Consider the following 17,093-nt stretch of genomic DNA (forward strand, 5'->3'; position numbering starts at 1 on the left):
ATAATTATAATTTTTTTATTTTAAATATACAAATATTTTAGTTATTAAATAAAATATTAAATATTTTTTAAATAATAAAATATTTATTTTTTATTTAATACTATTTTATAAAAATAATAGGATTAGGACCACACAACATTAATGGTCTAAAAGTCTTTATTTACATGGATGCCACATCAAATTTGCATATTTGCATAACTTCTTACCCTATATTTTTACTAATTCTCTTAATTACTAAATGAAAAAGTATTTAATGTGTTTTATGTTTTTAATACAATAACAAAAAATATTTTTATTTAATAATTACTTTATAAAGTAGTAAAAGGATTAATAAGAGGATTCAGCAAAGCTCTTGCATAAATTAGATATCGTTGTAAAAAATATTCTTATGCTACCTATACAAATGAGCACAAATATTAGAATATTCCACGAAGTGAATAAATTAAAGAGAACTAAACTGAATCTTTTGATGATGTACATTTTTCTCACCAACTAATTTTGGTTTATCCAGGTGACAAAAGAATTGAGAAGAATTTACTTACACATACAAGGCATGGATACAAAGAAACATTTAACCTAAAAGTAGCTTGTAGTGATAGCTTACTACTACTAAGCCTTTTGACTGAATCTTACATGGCGTGCTCTTGGAAAAAATTGGAAACTACCCCTAGTTGCTATGACACAAACAGTGGCATCCTAAACATCTTTAATTTGTACATTAGGATCACAATCATATCCCAAATCATTTCTTTTGAGTCATCACCAGACAAACGAAGGCCACAACTCGAGCAAGTATACCGTAAATAATAAGAGCAACTAAACAAATAGACCAATCATTGACGTTATAGCCACTATTCATAAGTGAACTACAACGTGTTATTAGCCATACTCCAGTATACCTGAGAAAATAGCAAATTGAAAGATTTACATGCATGGCAAGATTTATGGGTAGCTAAAACTGCAATATATGTCCTCAAATGAGCATGAATGCCTTCACTTAGAACTCAATCTTTCATAATAAAAAAAGGAGATAAAAAGTCACTAATTGAAACAGACCTTTCAGCATTTGCAATGATAAAGGCCTCCAAAGCCCAATTTGGGTAGCACAACTTGACAAGGATCTTCATAAAAAGAGTATCTCTTGTTTGGTTGGCAATTAGAGTCATGACAACAGGGAGAAGCACTGACCACTAATAGGAAAGACCAAACAGAAAAATAAGTCATAAATGTGATTATTACCAATAACTTTATATAAGGAAAAAATATGTATATACTGAAATCATCCATACCAACTGTGCTGGAGCAGGCTCAAAATAAATTGCTATCGCATAAGCCATGCCAGTTACACAATACACAAGGCAGAGCAAAACCGCATAATTGCTTGCAAAGCTTGACCTTGGGTTGCTAAAAAAATAGAACATGGACAGATATACTACAGGTTTAATGATTGTATTGAATAGATCAATTGTATCTTTGGCCAAAAAATGAGCTAGATTGCTGATCCCAGATGCACTCTCCCTCCAGTATTGTAATTTATCCAAAGAAAACGATCTAAGAGCTGCAATCTTGCTAAGTAGAGCTGCAAATATGTAATATGAATGAGGAAGGACACATGTAGAAAGCTTTATCTAATGAAAAATAAATCATTTTTTTTCTTTTTTCTAGGAAGTAGTAAGATCCATGTGTAGTATAATAAACACCATGCAAAATTTTTACCAGAATATAAAATTAGATGTGCAACTAACCAAAGAAAGAAAAGAGAGGTTCACTATTAGAGAAGAAAAAGGAGAATAAAAATCAATAAGGAGCTTTCAAACTTACAGACAGCAATGACAGTGTATGTATATCCAAGGGATCCAAATGTTTCATCATTTACTTTCGTAAGCGTTCCTAATATTGCCCCAGCAACTAATAAAAGGAGATAATCAACTGCTTGTGATTTTGCTTCTCGCAGTTGTTGCTTACAAATCCTAAACAAAACATTCATAATTAATAATTAATTAATGTAACCCATGTACTAAACCATTCATTACACAGTACAAAAAGGACAAGAAAAAAAAATACTAAATTTCTAAATAAGCTATGAAATTCTCACTTTTAAACAAAGAAAGGCAGACTAAAATCTTATGTTTCATGCTGAAAACACTGCATTATATCCAGTACATATGTATGTTAAAATACATAAGTAGTTTAGATTCCCGTAATAAAAATCTGTAAACGTGAATTCAAATAAAAGTTACCATTACTAAAGTTGAAATAAATATGAATTCAGAGACGTTTAAATGCAAATTCGAACAACCTAAGAGTTAATAAGCTTGATTATAAGAAACTAAAATCCAGCCTTGTTAATTAGTTGCCTCAAAATGTGATTGTATTGTTTAGATGGATTTACATAAAAATAAATAAATAGATTGCATACAATGTCACTAAAGCTGTCAAATAATAAAATTGTACTAAAAGGTAAGATTTCATACCGTCCAACGTAGTATCTATATTGTCGAGCTACACCTGGAGTTCTTCGATTAGATAAGTCCTTAGTCCTTAAGAAGGTTGCCTCTATATGATCTCGTCGAATCTGAACATTACTCTTCATATCCTCCCAAAACTCACCAGCAAAGGATTGATCAACAGCATCATGCTCTGTGGCCTTTGTTGCATCATTTGCATTTGAGGAAGATGATGAAGCAGCAATTTGATCAGCAAAATGAAGCATATCAGGTGGAATTGGGTAACCATTATGAAGCATCCATCTAATAGGAAGTTGTTGATGGGTCACACCTCCACTTGGTTTCACTAAACCTTCTAGAATGTCAATGAAATGGTCTGGAGGATTCACACGGTCAGGTACATTAATTCCAATGCTAGCAAAGTATTCTTCAACTTTTTTAACAGGACCATGATATGCAGTAAGGCCACCTTTGGCTAGAAATATTATATCATCAAACATTCTGAACAAAGTATAGCTGTATCACAAAAAAAAATAAAAAAAATAAAAGATATAGACTGTATGTTAGAATACTTGAAGAACATATTTTATTTTCCACAATATGTTAAGGGTCTTGCTATTTGGTGTTTTAAAGGAAATGGTTAGAAAATCGAAAAATAAGTTTTTTTTAATTAAAATTACATTAAGAATGCATTAAAAGTCACGGTAGATATGAAATACCATTTCTAATATATATATTTTTTAATTTCATAACTAGTACTCTTAGAACACGGATTAGGTTTACCATATAATAGCTCTAGCAGGTTTTTAGGTATGTGCGTACTTGAGCAAAATAAATTTTTGAGAGAAAGAGAGATATTATTACCTTGGTTGGTGAAGTACCATGCAAATATTTACCCCTTCAAGTGCTTCACGACGAAGTGCTTTAAGTAGTAAAGTGGAAGATGCACTGTCTAGACCAGTTGTAGGCTCATCTAAGATTAATAATGAAGGTTCCATAACCATCTCCATCCCTACATTAACACGCTTTCGTTGTCCTCCAGATATACCTCGCTTTTCTACTGTCCCAACAAGGGAATCCCTCACTGCTTGGAGTCCCAAGGACTCAATTACTCTTTCAACAATCAGAACCTTATCTGGTTTTGGCATATCCGCAGATAGTCTTCAATGATACCAAACAATCATTTAAATCAAACTAACAATTTGAAAGGGACAAAAACTCAAAATAATATATACAAAATAACCTCAAATAATACGAAACAAACTATCAATATTGTCAAAGATAAAAGTAAACATGAACTTAGGAACACATCACATATAATTGGTGAAGTGTCCTAATTTAATTAAGCTTTGAATAAAGTGTAATGATATAGAGGCAATAACAAGCAAAGTACACACTTTTCGAGCATTAGAAAAATAATAAAAACAAATGCTAATTAGTACTCTTAAAACACTAATTAAGAAACTAGAAATAAAAATCTTTCGTTAGCAAACATAATAAATATATCTGTTTTCGTGATTTTTAATACAATTCTATACGTAAATCCCTATATAATTTTCAAGTTCTTAATAAGGGTTCTAGCAAGACCCAAATTTAAAAAAGAGAGATAGAGTAACTATTATAAGACAAATCAGATACCTGCATCTTGCACTGAAACGAAGATTTTCCTCCACAGTCAAGTTTCCATGCACAATATCATCTTGTGGCACAAAACCAATAATTTTTTGATAACAATGAATAGATTCGGGTTTTCCATTGATTAAAATTGACCCTGTCATGGTGCATCCTCTTGCTTTCCCAGCTAAAGCAGAAAGAAATGTAGTTTTACCAGCTCCTGAGGGACCCATCACAGCTGAAACTCGACCTGGCATGAGTTTACCACTCACACACCTCATTAGATGTTTTCTTTTCCCTTTCAAAGTGAGAGTTAAATCTTTGAAAGCTACCTCAATCACAGGCCTTGTTCGAACCTCACCTTCAGTAGCCATTGAAATTACTCCTGAGAAAGTTAAGTTCTTGTTTTTTTCTTGCTGAGCTTTCTCCTTCGCAATTTGACCATAAGCATATCTTAAAATTTGGCTTTGTGTATGTAATTGTTTGCCTTTTGGCATTTGCTTTTTTATATTTTTATCTCCAATTTGTAGATTGAATCCTTCATTGCTATGTGGGTCATTTTCAAGGGAATTCAACATTTTAGTCAGGTTAGTAGGTTCTTTTTGTGTTGTAGATGATTGCTCAGATGTGCTTGAAGAATCACCAAATGTGTCACCTGTAGCAGATTTTCCTTGGCCAAACCCCTTTGATTGATCTGTTTGCTTCATTGATTTTCTTCGAGAAAAGGTGCGAGAAAATTGCTCTTGCAATCCCACCTTACCTCTCTTAGCAACATCTTTTGCTATTTTCCACCTTTCTCGAGCTTGTACAGTTTCTCTTACTTGTCTAGCAGCAGCTTCTCTAGATTTAGCCTTCCTTCTTTCTCTTGTTGCTAGAACTTGATCGGAGCAGTTATAGATAAAGATCAAGAGAGTACTCAATGCAACCTACAAGGAGAAATAATACCAATTATGGTAAACTAGACATAGATTCAAAGTATTTTCATATTATTTCAAAGTATATATGCAAAAGAAAAGCAAGCAAGCTTTGGGACTATAATACTTAAAAAATTTAAATTATAATTTTTTTAGTTTTATTCATTTTAATTGGATGCTAACTTACTTATACGAGACTTTTATTATTTAATAAGGACACTTTTCAATTGATATCATGCTGTATTTCTTCATTCAATGGAAATAAGACATTAGAGTTAGTCAAAGAATAGAGAATGAACCTTAAATTTCAACAATGTATATATTAAAAAAGTAAAAAAAAGCTATGCATTCAAACCTTCAAGAATACTTATTCAAAAGAGAAACTATAACAAAAACTCTAATAGAACATGAAAATAGAAGTGAAGGTGAATGAAAGATTTCCATAGCGCAAAACCAATGAAGCAAAATGAAATAGAGGGGATTATAACCGTATGAACCACAAGATCAGATTCTACTTACAATGAGTAAAGCGCCGTAAGCGTGCATATTTTGGGTTGTCGTATTTGGATTACATGTACTCAACTTGGAGCATGCTGCAAAAATGAACAATACAACCTAAGGTTCTGATTTAATGTCCTCCATTCTTAGACAAAATAGAACTTAGCAATGAGACCAAAGTTAAATCCAATTACTAATAAATAATTTTCAAGATCTAAACCATTTTATCATATTATAAACTATGTTGCAATGTATAATTCTTATTAAGTGAAATTGTTGCTACTTAGATTAAATGGCACCATACTGTTTAATTGTAAAACATGTTGATACAGAAACTGTTAATTTTGAAAGACTTTAAATATATTTTGAACCATTATAAATATGACTAAATTTGATTTTAGTCCAAAAAAAATATTCACAAATTTTAAAAATAGTTTGTATTATTATCCTATGAAGTGATAGTCATTTAATTATGTTACATTAGCAATTATTTTAAGATAACAAATGACGTGACATGTCTAAATGCGCATGTCACATTCTCAGTAAATGGTAGTAAATTATTTTTTTTAAGTTTTTAAATTTATAAAGAGTAAAACTAAAAATAAAATAAAATAGAAGACTAACAAGAACTAACATATATTTTCATCTTTTAAATTTCTAAATGGTTTAATTTTTTCTTTCCTCCGTCTACTTTGAGCAGTTAGGCTTCCTTTCATCTAATACTATCTTTATCAAAGCTTTTTAAGGTCTTATTCACATTTGTCCAGACGACCTAAAGTGAGTTTTCACCGTCATGTTAACTTCAATACCACTGCACCACCTTTGTTAGTGCATAATATTCTTTTTATTCCTAATCCTATATTATTTAGTAAATCAATTGTGGAAAGAGTTAGATTCATTGACGACAATATTAAACGTAAACATTTACACTATTTAATACTTTTTTATAAAATATAAAATTAATCAATTTAACTATTGAATATTTTATAATATTTTGTTGATTATTTATATTAAATTTCAGATAATTTTAACATACGTAGATATATTATTCAAAATTTAATATTTATTTATATTTTAAAAATATATTATCTGTTGAAATAGAGTAATGTAATGAACTAATAATTTTATTTTTTAATAAAATTTTATAATATTAATTTACTTAATAAAAAATATAAATAAACAGTTAAATTTATTAATCTTATATTTTTAAAAAATTATTAAATGACATAAACAAATTTGAGAATTGGTGTTAACGAATTTTTAACTCTTAATTTAAAATAATATTTTGCGAACTTGAATTTATTTTTTTATTGGCTACCAGCATTGAGCTCCAACACAACATTGCTAGTATTATAACACCCAAAGCACTTATATAATTTATCCATTCTATTTAAATCCTGAGGTTTACTTCTCCCTCTTTATTTCTTCATAGTAATGTCTAAATTGACCAAATAAATAATACATATAAAAAATAGACTTACGATTTTCGTGAGTAGAACCCATCCTGCAATAATATCTGGCATTGGGGAAAATGATGAGTATGAATGCTCAGTAGTCAATGCAAGTAATTCGTTGTAATGGGTATGAAAAGAATATTAGCATGTAATGGACATTTTAGAAGAAATTAGGTTGTAGTTGGACACAGTAAATAATTTTTATGTATATGGATAATAAGGAAAAGTATAAAATTTTAACTAAATAATTTTTATGTCAAATAAAAATAATTTCAAGTGATTTTCTTTAAAAGAATTTTAAAAAATATTATACTTAACTTTTTATAAGTATCATTCATAACTTCTTTCATATTTAATTTTCACTTTAAGCATAATTCATTATTAATTTCAAATCTTATAGAATTTTAAAATTCTCTGTCCAAATACAAACTTAAATGGTAACAAACAGAAATTGAAACAATTTAAATAAAAGCAAAAAAGAAGTATGGGATAAATCAATACCCACTATCACAAGAAACCTTGCGTGTTGTAGTTGGGCAATATGATCCTGGAGAACAAAAGATATCACTATTGTTTACCACACCAGTCCAAACATCAGCACTGCCACAAGTATGATTTGTATCTCCCTGAGGTATTTGGTAACTATATCTGCAAATTTGTTTTAATTGTTGAAGCTTAGAAAATAATGGAGAAAAATTAGCATCAAGAGTAGAACTTACGGGTCACATACTCCAGTCGCATTGTTCAGTTTTGCAAGTGGACAATAAGAACCTAGTGGGCAAGCTTCATTGAGAGGAGAATCAGAGAAAAGTTAAAAACAGGATAGTTGAAGAACAAATTTTCATTCATAAAAAAGATAGTTCCAAATTTTAAATGAATAAAAAGTTGTAGGGGCGCTGTTTTTCAAAACTCTTTAGAACGACATCAACATGGATACTGAATACAAGTCAAGTTACTTACTATAAAATCATGATGACATACAATAGCTTTTACTGCAAAGCTCAATCATGACCCTTTTGGAAAATATATACCTCACTATTTTAGCACGACACTAACATTTAGTATGTTTTGAACAAACTCCAACTTGCATAAATTATTACTCATAGAACAATACTTGGGAATTATCTTCTTTTTTTACTACCATGACACATCTATGGAATGTTTTTTCTTATGCTTGGGTATCTACATGTTTGATTAACCCCAACCCTAAGTTTTTAGAATTTCTTCTATTGGATTCTCCGTTGCATCTCATTCAGTGATAGTATACTCATATTTGCATAGTCCTTTAAATAAAACATCATGCCATTTCTTCCAACCAAGCAATTGAAATATCATGCCATAAAATCCCAATAATTATCGCAATTTCTTAAATTATTAATAATTAATGTTAAAATTATAAGAGACATCACATACGTACGTATCATGCAAGTCAATCCTTGAGGGCAGAAAAACCCTTCACAACATGGTTGGCAATTACTAGTTCTAAAAGGAATGTCCTTTATGTCCTTTTTCAAGTCAATACTCTTGTCCGCACTACAACTCCAACCAGGTTCACAACCGGAAAACCATGAGGTCAAATTGCAATTCTTGTTAGGTTTTACGTAATTGCTAGGTGATGCCGCTGGATCCAAGAAGCCATGGAAGTAGAACCTTATTTCAGCCGCAGAGCATATTTTATCTCTGAAATCTCCTGTCAATCAAATCACATTATATATAGGAAAAAGTATATATAGTTAATAACAATAATTGGCTTCGGGGGAAAAAAAAGACAGAGAGTTCCTTGCCTACAAATTCCAATGCCTTAATTACACAAAAGTATGCCTTTGGCACCGAATAATGGATAAAAATCATTATGAAGAAATTTTGCTTATATTGGGTTGTCAAAGGCATAATCTCATGGAACACACGTTTATAAGAATCGTGGCTTCTTTTAATCATTATAGTAAATGCTAAGCGAAACCAATACTAACCTCTAAATAAAATGGATTCTTTTCTATTAATGTGAGTTTCAATTGGAAACTTTCACACTCTTTTTGAGTTATAATCCCTGGGGTTAGGCTTATATTTTTATATCTTTATCATTTTTCAAGTATAAAAAGACTACTTGAAATCCTCTAACACTGGGTAATCGTATCTTTGTGCAAATGATAGTCTTAGATATAAGATTATTCATAAGCCTTCACCCAACAACTTAAGCTTAAGCTTTTAAGAGAGTTGGTTATTGGCAAAGTATTTGAGCTTCAATGTCTAAATGGTCGTGAGTTTGGTCCTTTTTGCCTTCATTTTTCTAAATAAAAGTTGAATTTCGGCACAAGGTAGGGTGTACTTGTGCATTTTTCATGCTTCAAGCCTAATAAGCTATTACATAAAGGGGCGTGTTTGATATAAAATCACTTGAAAACCTTCACCTAACAGTTTTGGCTCTTGAGAAAGTTTACTTTAACAGCTACTACAATGTCAATTTGAGGGCTCATACCTTTTTTCTTAACACAAGAATCCACAAAATCTAGCCTTCCCTTAAAATCAAATGCTTCCTCCCAATCTTTGTTCCTGAAAGATTGGAAATAATATAGTCAAAAAGAAAGCACAAATGCTTCAAAATAGTTGTTTTGTGTCATACATGTTGAACATTCCTAATTAACATGCATACACATTTTGTTTTACTTTTGAATTGTCATGGTAAGCTGGCCTCAGATATACCGTATCTACAATGACCACAGCTAACTTTTGAAACGTTAACGTGGTAGAGGTGTTCAAGCTATGATTTTTGAGCTCATATCTTAAAAATGCCTTTAATATTCATGTTCCTATGTTAAGCTAGTACTTTATTTATTTGTCTTCTATGGATTCTTGGTATATGGTCCATAACCGGGAAAAATGTAAAGTAAATGAATATGAGAAGGCAATAATAGAATATGACTAACTCACACATCCTTGATGCAGAAGCCTAAACTTGTTTTAATGTCCTTATTTAAAAGGGAAGCGAGATTTTCAAGCTCCTTATAGATTTCTTCAGAATAAAAGGAGGGGGCAAAAGTGTTATCGGCACATTGAATCCGTGATAGGAAAGAGAATGACAAGAAAAGAAGAGGGAACAAAGAAACACAGTTCTTCATTTGCATAACTTGGAGGACACCAAATCAAGCAAACTTTGAAGGAAAAAAGCACGCCATGAATTAGTGAAAAATGGATAGCAAGAGAAGGTGAAGGTGGAAGAAAGAGGAGGGAGGGAGAGGGTGATGATGAGTTTGAGGGAGTGAAAGGTTTCTTCATTGGTAATGGTGGAGTTTGTGGAAAATGTTGAAGGGCCTAGTTTTGGGATGAAGAAATGGCCGAGAGAAATGGGTGCCTATATTCAAGGATGTGCATTCTTTTCACTCTCTCTAGTTTGGTTTGTGTCTTTGAGCTAAAATGCTTGCCAATATGCATTTTTAGCATTTGTTCTTTATGGTAATCGAACTATACTTTATTTTGCTTTATATTTCGACTATTTCAATATTCATTTACAATATATCTTGTCTTCAAAATTATATCTTTTAATGAAATATTATAAAGCCAATAAATTAAAATTTTACATATAACAATTACATACTCATAAAGCTATAAAATTTTATTATTTAATTTATAATTTTAAAAAATATGTAAACCCTTGTAAAATTTATTTTTCAATTACATAATTAACAAAAAAAATTGCTAACCCGTATTAAGTGTATATTTAGTTTAGATCATTTTTATCAAGTATTTTTTTTTCAATATCTTAAAAGAACTTTTAAAGCGTATCTAAACTTCAGCTAAAAGGAATGTATACGAAGCTTTAAGGGCTGTTACCCATAAAATGGTGCTTAAAAAGAATTGTCGGCAATGGGTTACAAGGAGAAAAGTAAAAAAGAAATAGGAAAGAAATTTTTATAATAAAATATTAGGAGCTTTTGAAACTCTTTCAAGTTATATTAAATAAATAATAATTTAAATAAAATGTACTGAAATTAAAAAAATTACATTATCACTTAATTATTAATTGTCATATTATTAAAATTATTGGTTTTTCTAATAAACAGTTTAAATATTATACCTACTGTAATTTCTAATTAGTTAATAATGTAATTTTTTTATGTTAACAATGTCCCAAAATAAAATAAGTCATTGTTTTTGTAAAATAAATTTTTTATTTAATTAAATGGACTAAACTTGCAAGATTTAAAGAAGAAAGACTTAAACACAAATGAACAAAGAGTGTTAACTTTAACATATTTTTTATTATTAGTTGTAATTTATTAAAATTTATAAAATTATAAGATTAATTAAGAGTAAAATTATATAATTTTACAATTTTTAATAACTTTTAATTAATATACAATATATTACTAACCTTTTTAAAATAAATATTATGTTATATTTAAATATACACCACTTTTTACTTATCATAATCACCATTAAACTCTTTTGACCAATTATTTGAAACACGTGGATTTAAAAAAATTACATGAAAAAAATATAAACACAATTCATAACAAAGTTTTCACAGCAAAGTTGGGGGAAACACAACAATCAGAAATAGACATAATGCACCTGGATTCAATAACTTCTTAAACTTTTGAAACCGAACTTCCAAAGGCAACACGAATTGATTCACTACACCTTTCATGACACATAACTCAAACTCACTCAGTCAATGACTCTTACTGGTCAACAGTTCGTAGCCTCCACGAAGGTTCTCAATGGATACAAAGCCCTCATGTTCCTCACTTCCTTGTACGTTCTGCTTTTTGAGTCAGTTACGGTAAAACAAACACAAAAAAAGAAAATGTTCCGTTATAGTTCCGTATTAGCACTATTTTTCCGTTTAGTTTCTACGTAAAAAATTCTACACTTTAATTCTTATATAACGATCACTAAAGAATTATTCTCTTTATTTATCAAAGCAATAATAATCATAAATTTAATTCTTATACTTAATATCATTTTTATTGTAATTTTTGTATGAAAAATTATACTTTATTTTAGTCTTTTTTATAAAAGGCGATATATTTTAGCTTTAATACATGAATGAAGAATTTCATTTATATATACTAATAGTATGTTTTCACGGACATCTATTCAATAATCATGAAATATTTTTAACGAGAATAACTACCTTTTACTATAATTAATTCACAAATTTTATCTACCTTATAAAAAACAAGAAAACAAGGATGTACATTAGAACTTACTTTTTTCCATTTTAGTTTTTTAATTTTTAAAAATTATATTTTAAAACAATTTAAAAAAATTATTTTTAAGAAAAAAATAAAATAAAACGTATGTCAATAAATAAAATTTATTAAAAAAACTATTTTTATAAACGGAAAACATAAACTTTTCTCTTCTTGTGCTGTATCTGACTTTACTGCAATGCAACCAACTACGTGTATGTGTCAATCCACCGAAAAGATAAAGAGACAAGGCAGGGTATGTGTGGCACCTTGACTTGACTTGCCAAATGATGCTTCTTCCCCACACAAGAACACAACAGCAACAACGTAAGCTAGCTGTGCCTGTTTCTCTCTTTCTTTTAATTACTTGGGCTCTCGAACCCCAAAGACACGTTCACACTACACCCAGTTTCCATTTTAAACAATAAAAATATATTATTATAGAGATATCATCAATTAAGGTTGTTGATTTGATTTTGCTTCCAATTTGGTTGGTGTGCTGACCCTGCAGTTGCCGTGTGGTGACTTCTCCTCTGCCCAATTTTGAGTCTTTCTCTTCCTTCTCCTCCTTTTGGAACCAATGGCTTGAGTGGGTCTTCTCCTCTCAGATTCTGGCTACAAAACAAAGGGGAATTTGTCATTTGTTTGATGAGTTCGCACAAGCTCAAGCTTTTTGCGATTAAACTATCTGTTTGAACTTGAGGTGAGTTTTAGTTTCAAGATGTGTTTTTTTGTTTTGCTTTGTAAACAAATAAGGCCTGCAATTGATCCCAAATGAAATGACTTAAATGATGTATAAAGGTTTCTACTTTCTAGTTATCTCCTCTTTTGGAATTCTGTTATCAATTTTATGTCAATTTTTTTAGTTTAAAATTGATTAGCCAAAAAATAAAAATAAAAATTGACTTGCTAGAATAGGATTGATTCTCTGAATCATGTTGGCAAAATATCTTAGATTTAATTAGTTAATAAAATTTCTGTCGGGGTGTATCTGAAATTAGAGTTGTTGGGAAAGGGGTGGACGGGTTAGGCTAAAACGGGATGGAAGCAAATGGGTATGTTTTTTTCCTGTCTGAAGCGAAGTATTAGGAAAGTGTTCATGTACGACCTTCAATTTAGATGCCATGTTGCTTTCGAATGATTCTCTGTTTCCTAATTTGTTCTTCAATTTTGTGAAAATGCAGTTTGGTTCCTGTCAGGTTGCAATGAAGTGTCTTCCATTCTACTATAGGGAGAAGAAACATGATCCTAAGAGTTTGCAATCAATTTCGGGACGGTCCAACAGTTCTAATTATGTGGAGGCTGAGATGAAAAGGTCTGGTTCTGAATTGAATTCTCTGGATGCCTCAGACAACAGCACAGACTCCCTCAGGAGAAATGCATTTCCCAGTTTGTCCCAGAGACCCAGCAACCTGAGAGTATTCACTGTTCCTGAACTAAAATCAGCCACTAAGAATTTTAGTCGCTCCGTTATGCTTGGAGAGGGTGGGTTCGGGTGTGTCTACAAAGGGTTGATCAAGAGTGTTGATGATCCTTCCACAAAAATTGAAGTTGCTGTTAAACAACTTGGTAAAAGAGGAATTCAGGCAAGGTTTTTCCTTCTATGTTTCCCTCTTGAAAGTTTTGCAAATTTAATTGTTTCTGCAGTGTCAGGATGTATCTTAGTAAAGTGTATAATGCCTTGTCATGCCATGTATAGTTATTTGGCTCATGGTGGCGTACTTTATGTGTTTAAAAATCATAATGCAAGTTAAAATAAGCATGAATAAAGCTTAACAATTGCATTGTCACATAAGTTGCTTCAAGTAGAGACAATTAGAAATTAGAATAATGAATGTTTATGTTCCCATATTTAAAGTTTAAATGTTTACAAACTTTACTTGATCCTCAAAGAACTCTTCATGCAAAGATGCTTGCTCAGATTGCTACATAAGATATGAATTATGTGTTAACCTTTGTGTACTTACTTATATAACGTGTGTGTTACTTTTCTTCTGCTGTACAGGGGCATAAGGAATGGGTAACAGAAGTGAATGTTCTGGGTATTGTGGAGCATCCTAATCTGGTGAAACTAGTGGGCTACTGTGCTGATGATGATGAAAGAGGAATTCAGCGGCTTTTGATTTATGAATATATGCCCAACAGAAGTGTGGAACACCATTTATCTCCACGAACTGAAACTCCTCTCCCATGGGGTAGAAGGTTGAAAATAGCCCAAGATGCAGCTCGTGGGTTAACATACTTGCATGAGCAAATGGATTTTCAGGTATAGACATATAACATAACTCTCCTATTTATTTAAACAAAGCCTGGAGTAGAAAATAGAAACTTTTTTCGTCCCATTTAGATATCCCATATCTTCCAAAAGAAAAAGAAAAGAAAGCTAGGAGTGGATAAATTGGACTTCTTTAAAATTACTTTATGTTGTGCAGCTTGTTATTGCAATGCTAACTATGTGTATGATATTTAGATAATTTTCCGAGATTTTAAATCTTCAAATATCCTCCTCGACGAGCAGTGGAATGCAAAGTTGTCAGACTTTGGGTTAGCAAGATTGGGACCAGCTGATGGGTTAACTCATGTCTCAACAGCGGTATGGTCATGTTAATTTGTCTCAGATTTCATATATTAATCCATTCTACCCATATGAAGAGATGTAATAAACAAGAGAGGAATTTGGTATAAGAATAGTGACATGAATCTAAAGGCATCAGTAGAGCCAGTTAACAATTTTATGGGGCCCAGAGTAAATGTCATGTCAAATATGTCATCATATGAATCATGATCCATACTGGAAATCACAAGGAGACTCTTGGTTCCTTTTGATGTCTACCTACCTATGTTAAAAAATGAATTCATTTCTTGGGTCAATCTAATTCTAAATCCTCTTACAACATCTTTTCACTAATCCTCCTACTTATTAAATGAAGAAAGTATTGAATGTTTATGTTTTCAACTTATGAATGTATCTACTTTTTAATTTAATACTTTCTTTATTAAGTATTTGGAGAATTTGTAAGAAGATACTGTAGCAAGATATAACATAAACACATTAAAAATTACTCTATTTTTTGTTGACAACTGTCAATTTAACATGGTCATATATTGATTGATGAAATTACCCGTTTTAGTTAAAAGCATACATGATGCATCATACTATCCACAGTAACCAGCCATTTATAGATGGAATCCTGTAAATCAACATAAAAATTTATATGTTCATCAGGTTGTAGGAACAATGGGGTATGCAGCTCCAGAATATATTCAAACCGGGCGTCTCACAGCAAAGAGTGATGTATGGAGCTATGGCGTCTTCCTCTATGAACTCATTACTGGCAGGCGTCCTATAGATCGAAATCGCCCCAAGGGTGAGCAGAAGCTGTTGGAATGGGTAAGGCCATACCTTTCAGATGGGAAGAAGTTTCAAATAATATTGGATCCAAGACTTGAGAGGAAACAACTCTTCAAGTCAGCCCAAAAACTTGCTATAATAGCTAACAGATGCTTAGTCAGAAACCCAAAGAATCGCCCAAAGATGAGTGAAGTATTAGAAATGGTGAACCGGATTGTGGAGTCTTCGGTGGGTGCTAATCCACAGCCACCCTTAAAAAGTGTAGTAGCCTCAGCAGAAGCTTCTCAGGGCAATGAAATAAAGAACAAAAAAATGAACATGGATCCAAATCCAGATTGTAATTGGTTAAGAATGTGGAGGCCAAAGCTTTTAAGAGCATGTAGAATATTGTAGTATTGGAGGCAAAGGTTCTTTACAACAAGATATCACAGTACTTGGGAACCACAAAGAGCATGAGATGTTAATGCAAGTGTTGTCACAAAACTGGGAAACCTCTTCATCTCCTTATGCAACCTGCGTGGTACTCAAGGTTTTTCAAGCGATTTAATGAGAATTCCAGTGATGCATATGAGCCTGGCCTGTGATATCCAAGTAGATAAAGAGGAATGAAGTGAGAATTTCAGAGTAGAGAATTTCAAAGTAGAGAGGCTTGTGATATGCTTGCTATGAGCCTGGCCGTGATGCATATGGTTGCTATCAATTTCGAGGCCATAATGCGAAAACTAATCACTAGAATGTAATGTACTTTCAGATTAACAGAATCTCTATGCTTTTATGTGCATGGTTACATCATATTAAGTTGTGGTCTCCCATCTATAGTTTATGTACTTAATATAATTTCAAGAATATATTTTTCATTTAAAATATTAGGAGTGTAATAACTTATGTACAGTTATACACGCATACATCCCCATCATGTAACATTTCTGAAAACATCCTCACCACCGTGTAACCTTTCTGACATGATCGTGCCAACACTGTCATATGCAAAATTTGATGTGATATTATTATCAAGCTACAGAACATATTTATATCAGTAAATTACATGTAAGCAAATGTTAAGAATAACAATTATTGCTTTTTTCTCTCTGTTACGTTCTGTATCGTTCTTGTTTCGAAACAGTTGAGAAATATGGATAAGCAAGTTAAATATCATTAGAAATAATTACACAGTCACGAGAAAGAGAAAAAATAAAAAAATAATTTAAAGAATCTTGAAAAGCTTAGAAAAAGAAATGATCCTGCTAACTAGATTTAATTCGAGTTTGAAAATTTAATTAGGTGAACAAGTTATTAGCATTTCACGGCGTAAAAGTGTTACTTTAAATTATTTTAAAAATAAAATTTTATTTTATTCTTAAATTTGATATTTTGTTTGCTAAAGAATTGAAGACAAAAAACTAAGTTTTAAAATAATTGACCTTGACAGGTTTTTATCCTAAGCCATGAAAAATCAAGATTACATAGTTTTGGAAAACTAAACATATTTTTTAAGGTATTTGAAAAATGAAAGTTACTTGAATATTAAAATGATTTAGAAAATAATATTTTGTAAGAAAAAAAATTTTAATTTTAGAATAATATAATTTATAAATGATAGAGTAATTTATTTATCACTAATA

The 17,093-nt window shown here is 31.0% G+C and overlaps 2 protein-coding genes across 3 annotated transcripts; one reads left to right on the forward strand and one right to left on the reverse strand.

Moving 5' to 3' along the window:
- Window positions 1-742: 742 nt before the first annotated feature.
- On the reverse strand, window positions 743-10,043 carry LOC113870814 (putative white-brown complex homolog protein 30). The gene is made up of 14 exons (XM_027507298.1): window positions 9,856-10,043; window positions 9,404-9,477; window positions 8,345-8,617; window positions 7,647-7,710; window positions 7,429-7,575; window positions 6,955-6,989; window positions 5,495-5,568; window positions 4,086-4,987; window positions 3,312-3,608; window positions 2,475-2,963; window positions 1,822-1,970; window positions 1,290-1,579; window positions 1,057-1,190; window positions 743-899 (listed from the first exon to the last, which is right to left on the reverse strand). Exons 1-14 carry the CDS (start codon window positions 10,041-10,043, stop codon window positions 743-745), a joined length of 3,273 nt encoding a protein of 1,090 aa, XP_027363099.1.
- Window positions 10,044-12,387: 2,344 nt separating this feature from the next.
- Window positions 12,388-16,506, forward strand: LOC113872321 (serine/threonine-protein kinase PCRK1). 2 transcript variants are annotated; one of them, XM_027509790.1, is made up of 6 exons: window positions 12,388-12,446; window positions 12,631-12,822; window positions 13,304-13,705; window positions 14,125-14,385; window positions 14,590-14,712; window positions 15,346-16,506. In XM_027509790.1, the coding sequence occupies exons 3-6, from the start codon at window positions 13,325-13,327 to the stop codon at window positions 15,862-15,864; spliced, it is 1,284 nt and encodes a 427-aa protein (XP_027365591.1). In that variant the 5' UTR covers window positions 12,388-12,446; window positions 12,631-12,822; window positions 13,304-13,324; the 3' UTR covers window positions 15,865-16,506. The 2 variants fall into 2 exon arrangements, with proteins under 2 accessions (XP_027365591.1, XP_027365592.1); XM_027509791.1 differs by lacking the exon at window positions 12,388-12,446 and having other exon boundaries at window positions 12,449-12,822; window positions 15,346-16,261.
- The last annotated feature ends 587 nt before the right edge of the window (window positions 16,507-17,093 follow it).

This window comes from Abrus precatorius, unplaced genomic scaffold (genome assembly GCF_003935025.1).
Source record: "Abrus precatorius isolate BTA unplaced genomic scaffold, Abrus_2018 Scaffold7, whole genome shotgun sequence".
Taxonomy (NCBI): Eukaryota; Viridiplantae; Streptophyta; class Magnoliopsida; order Fabales; family Fabaceae; genus Abrus; species Abrus precatorius.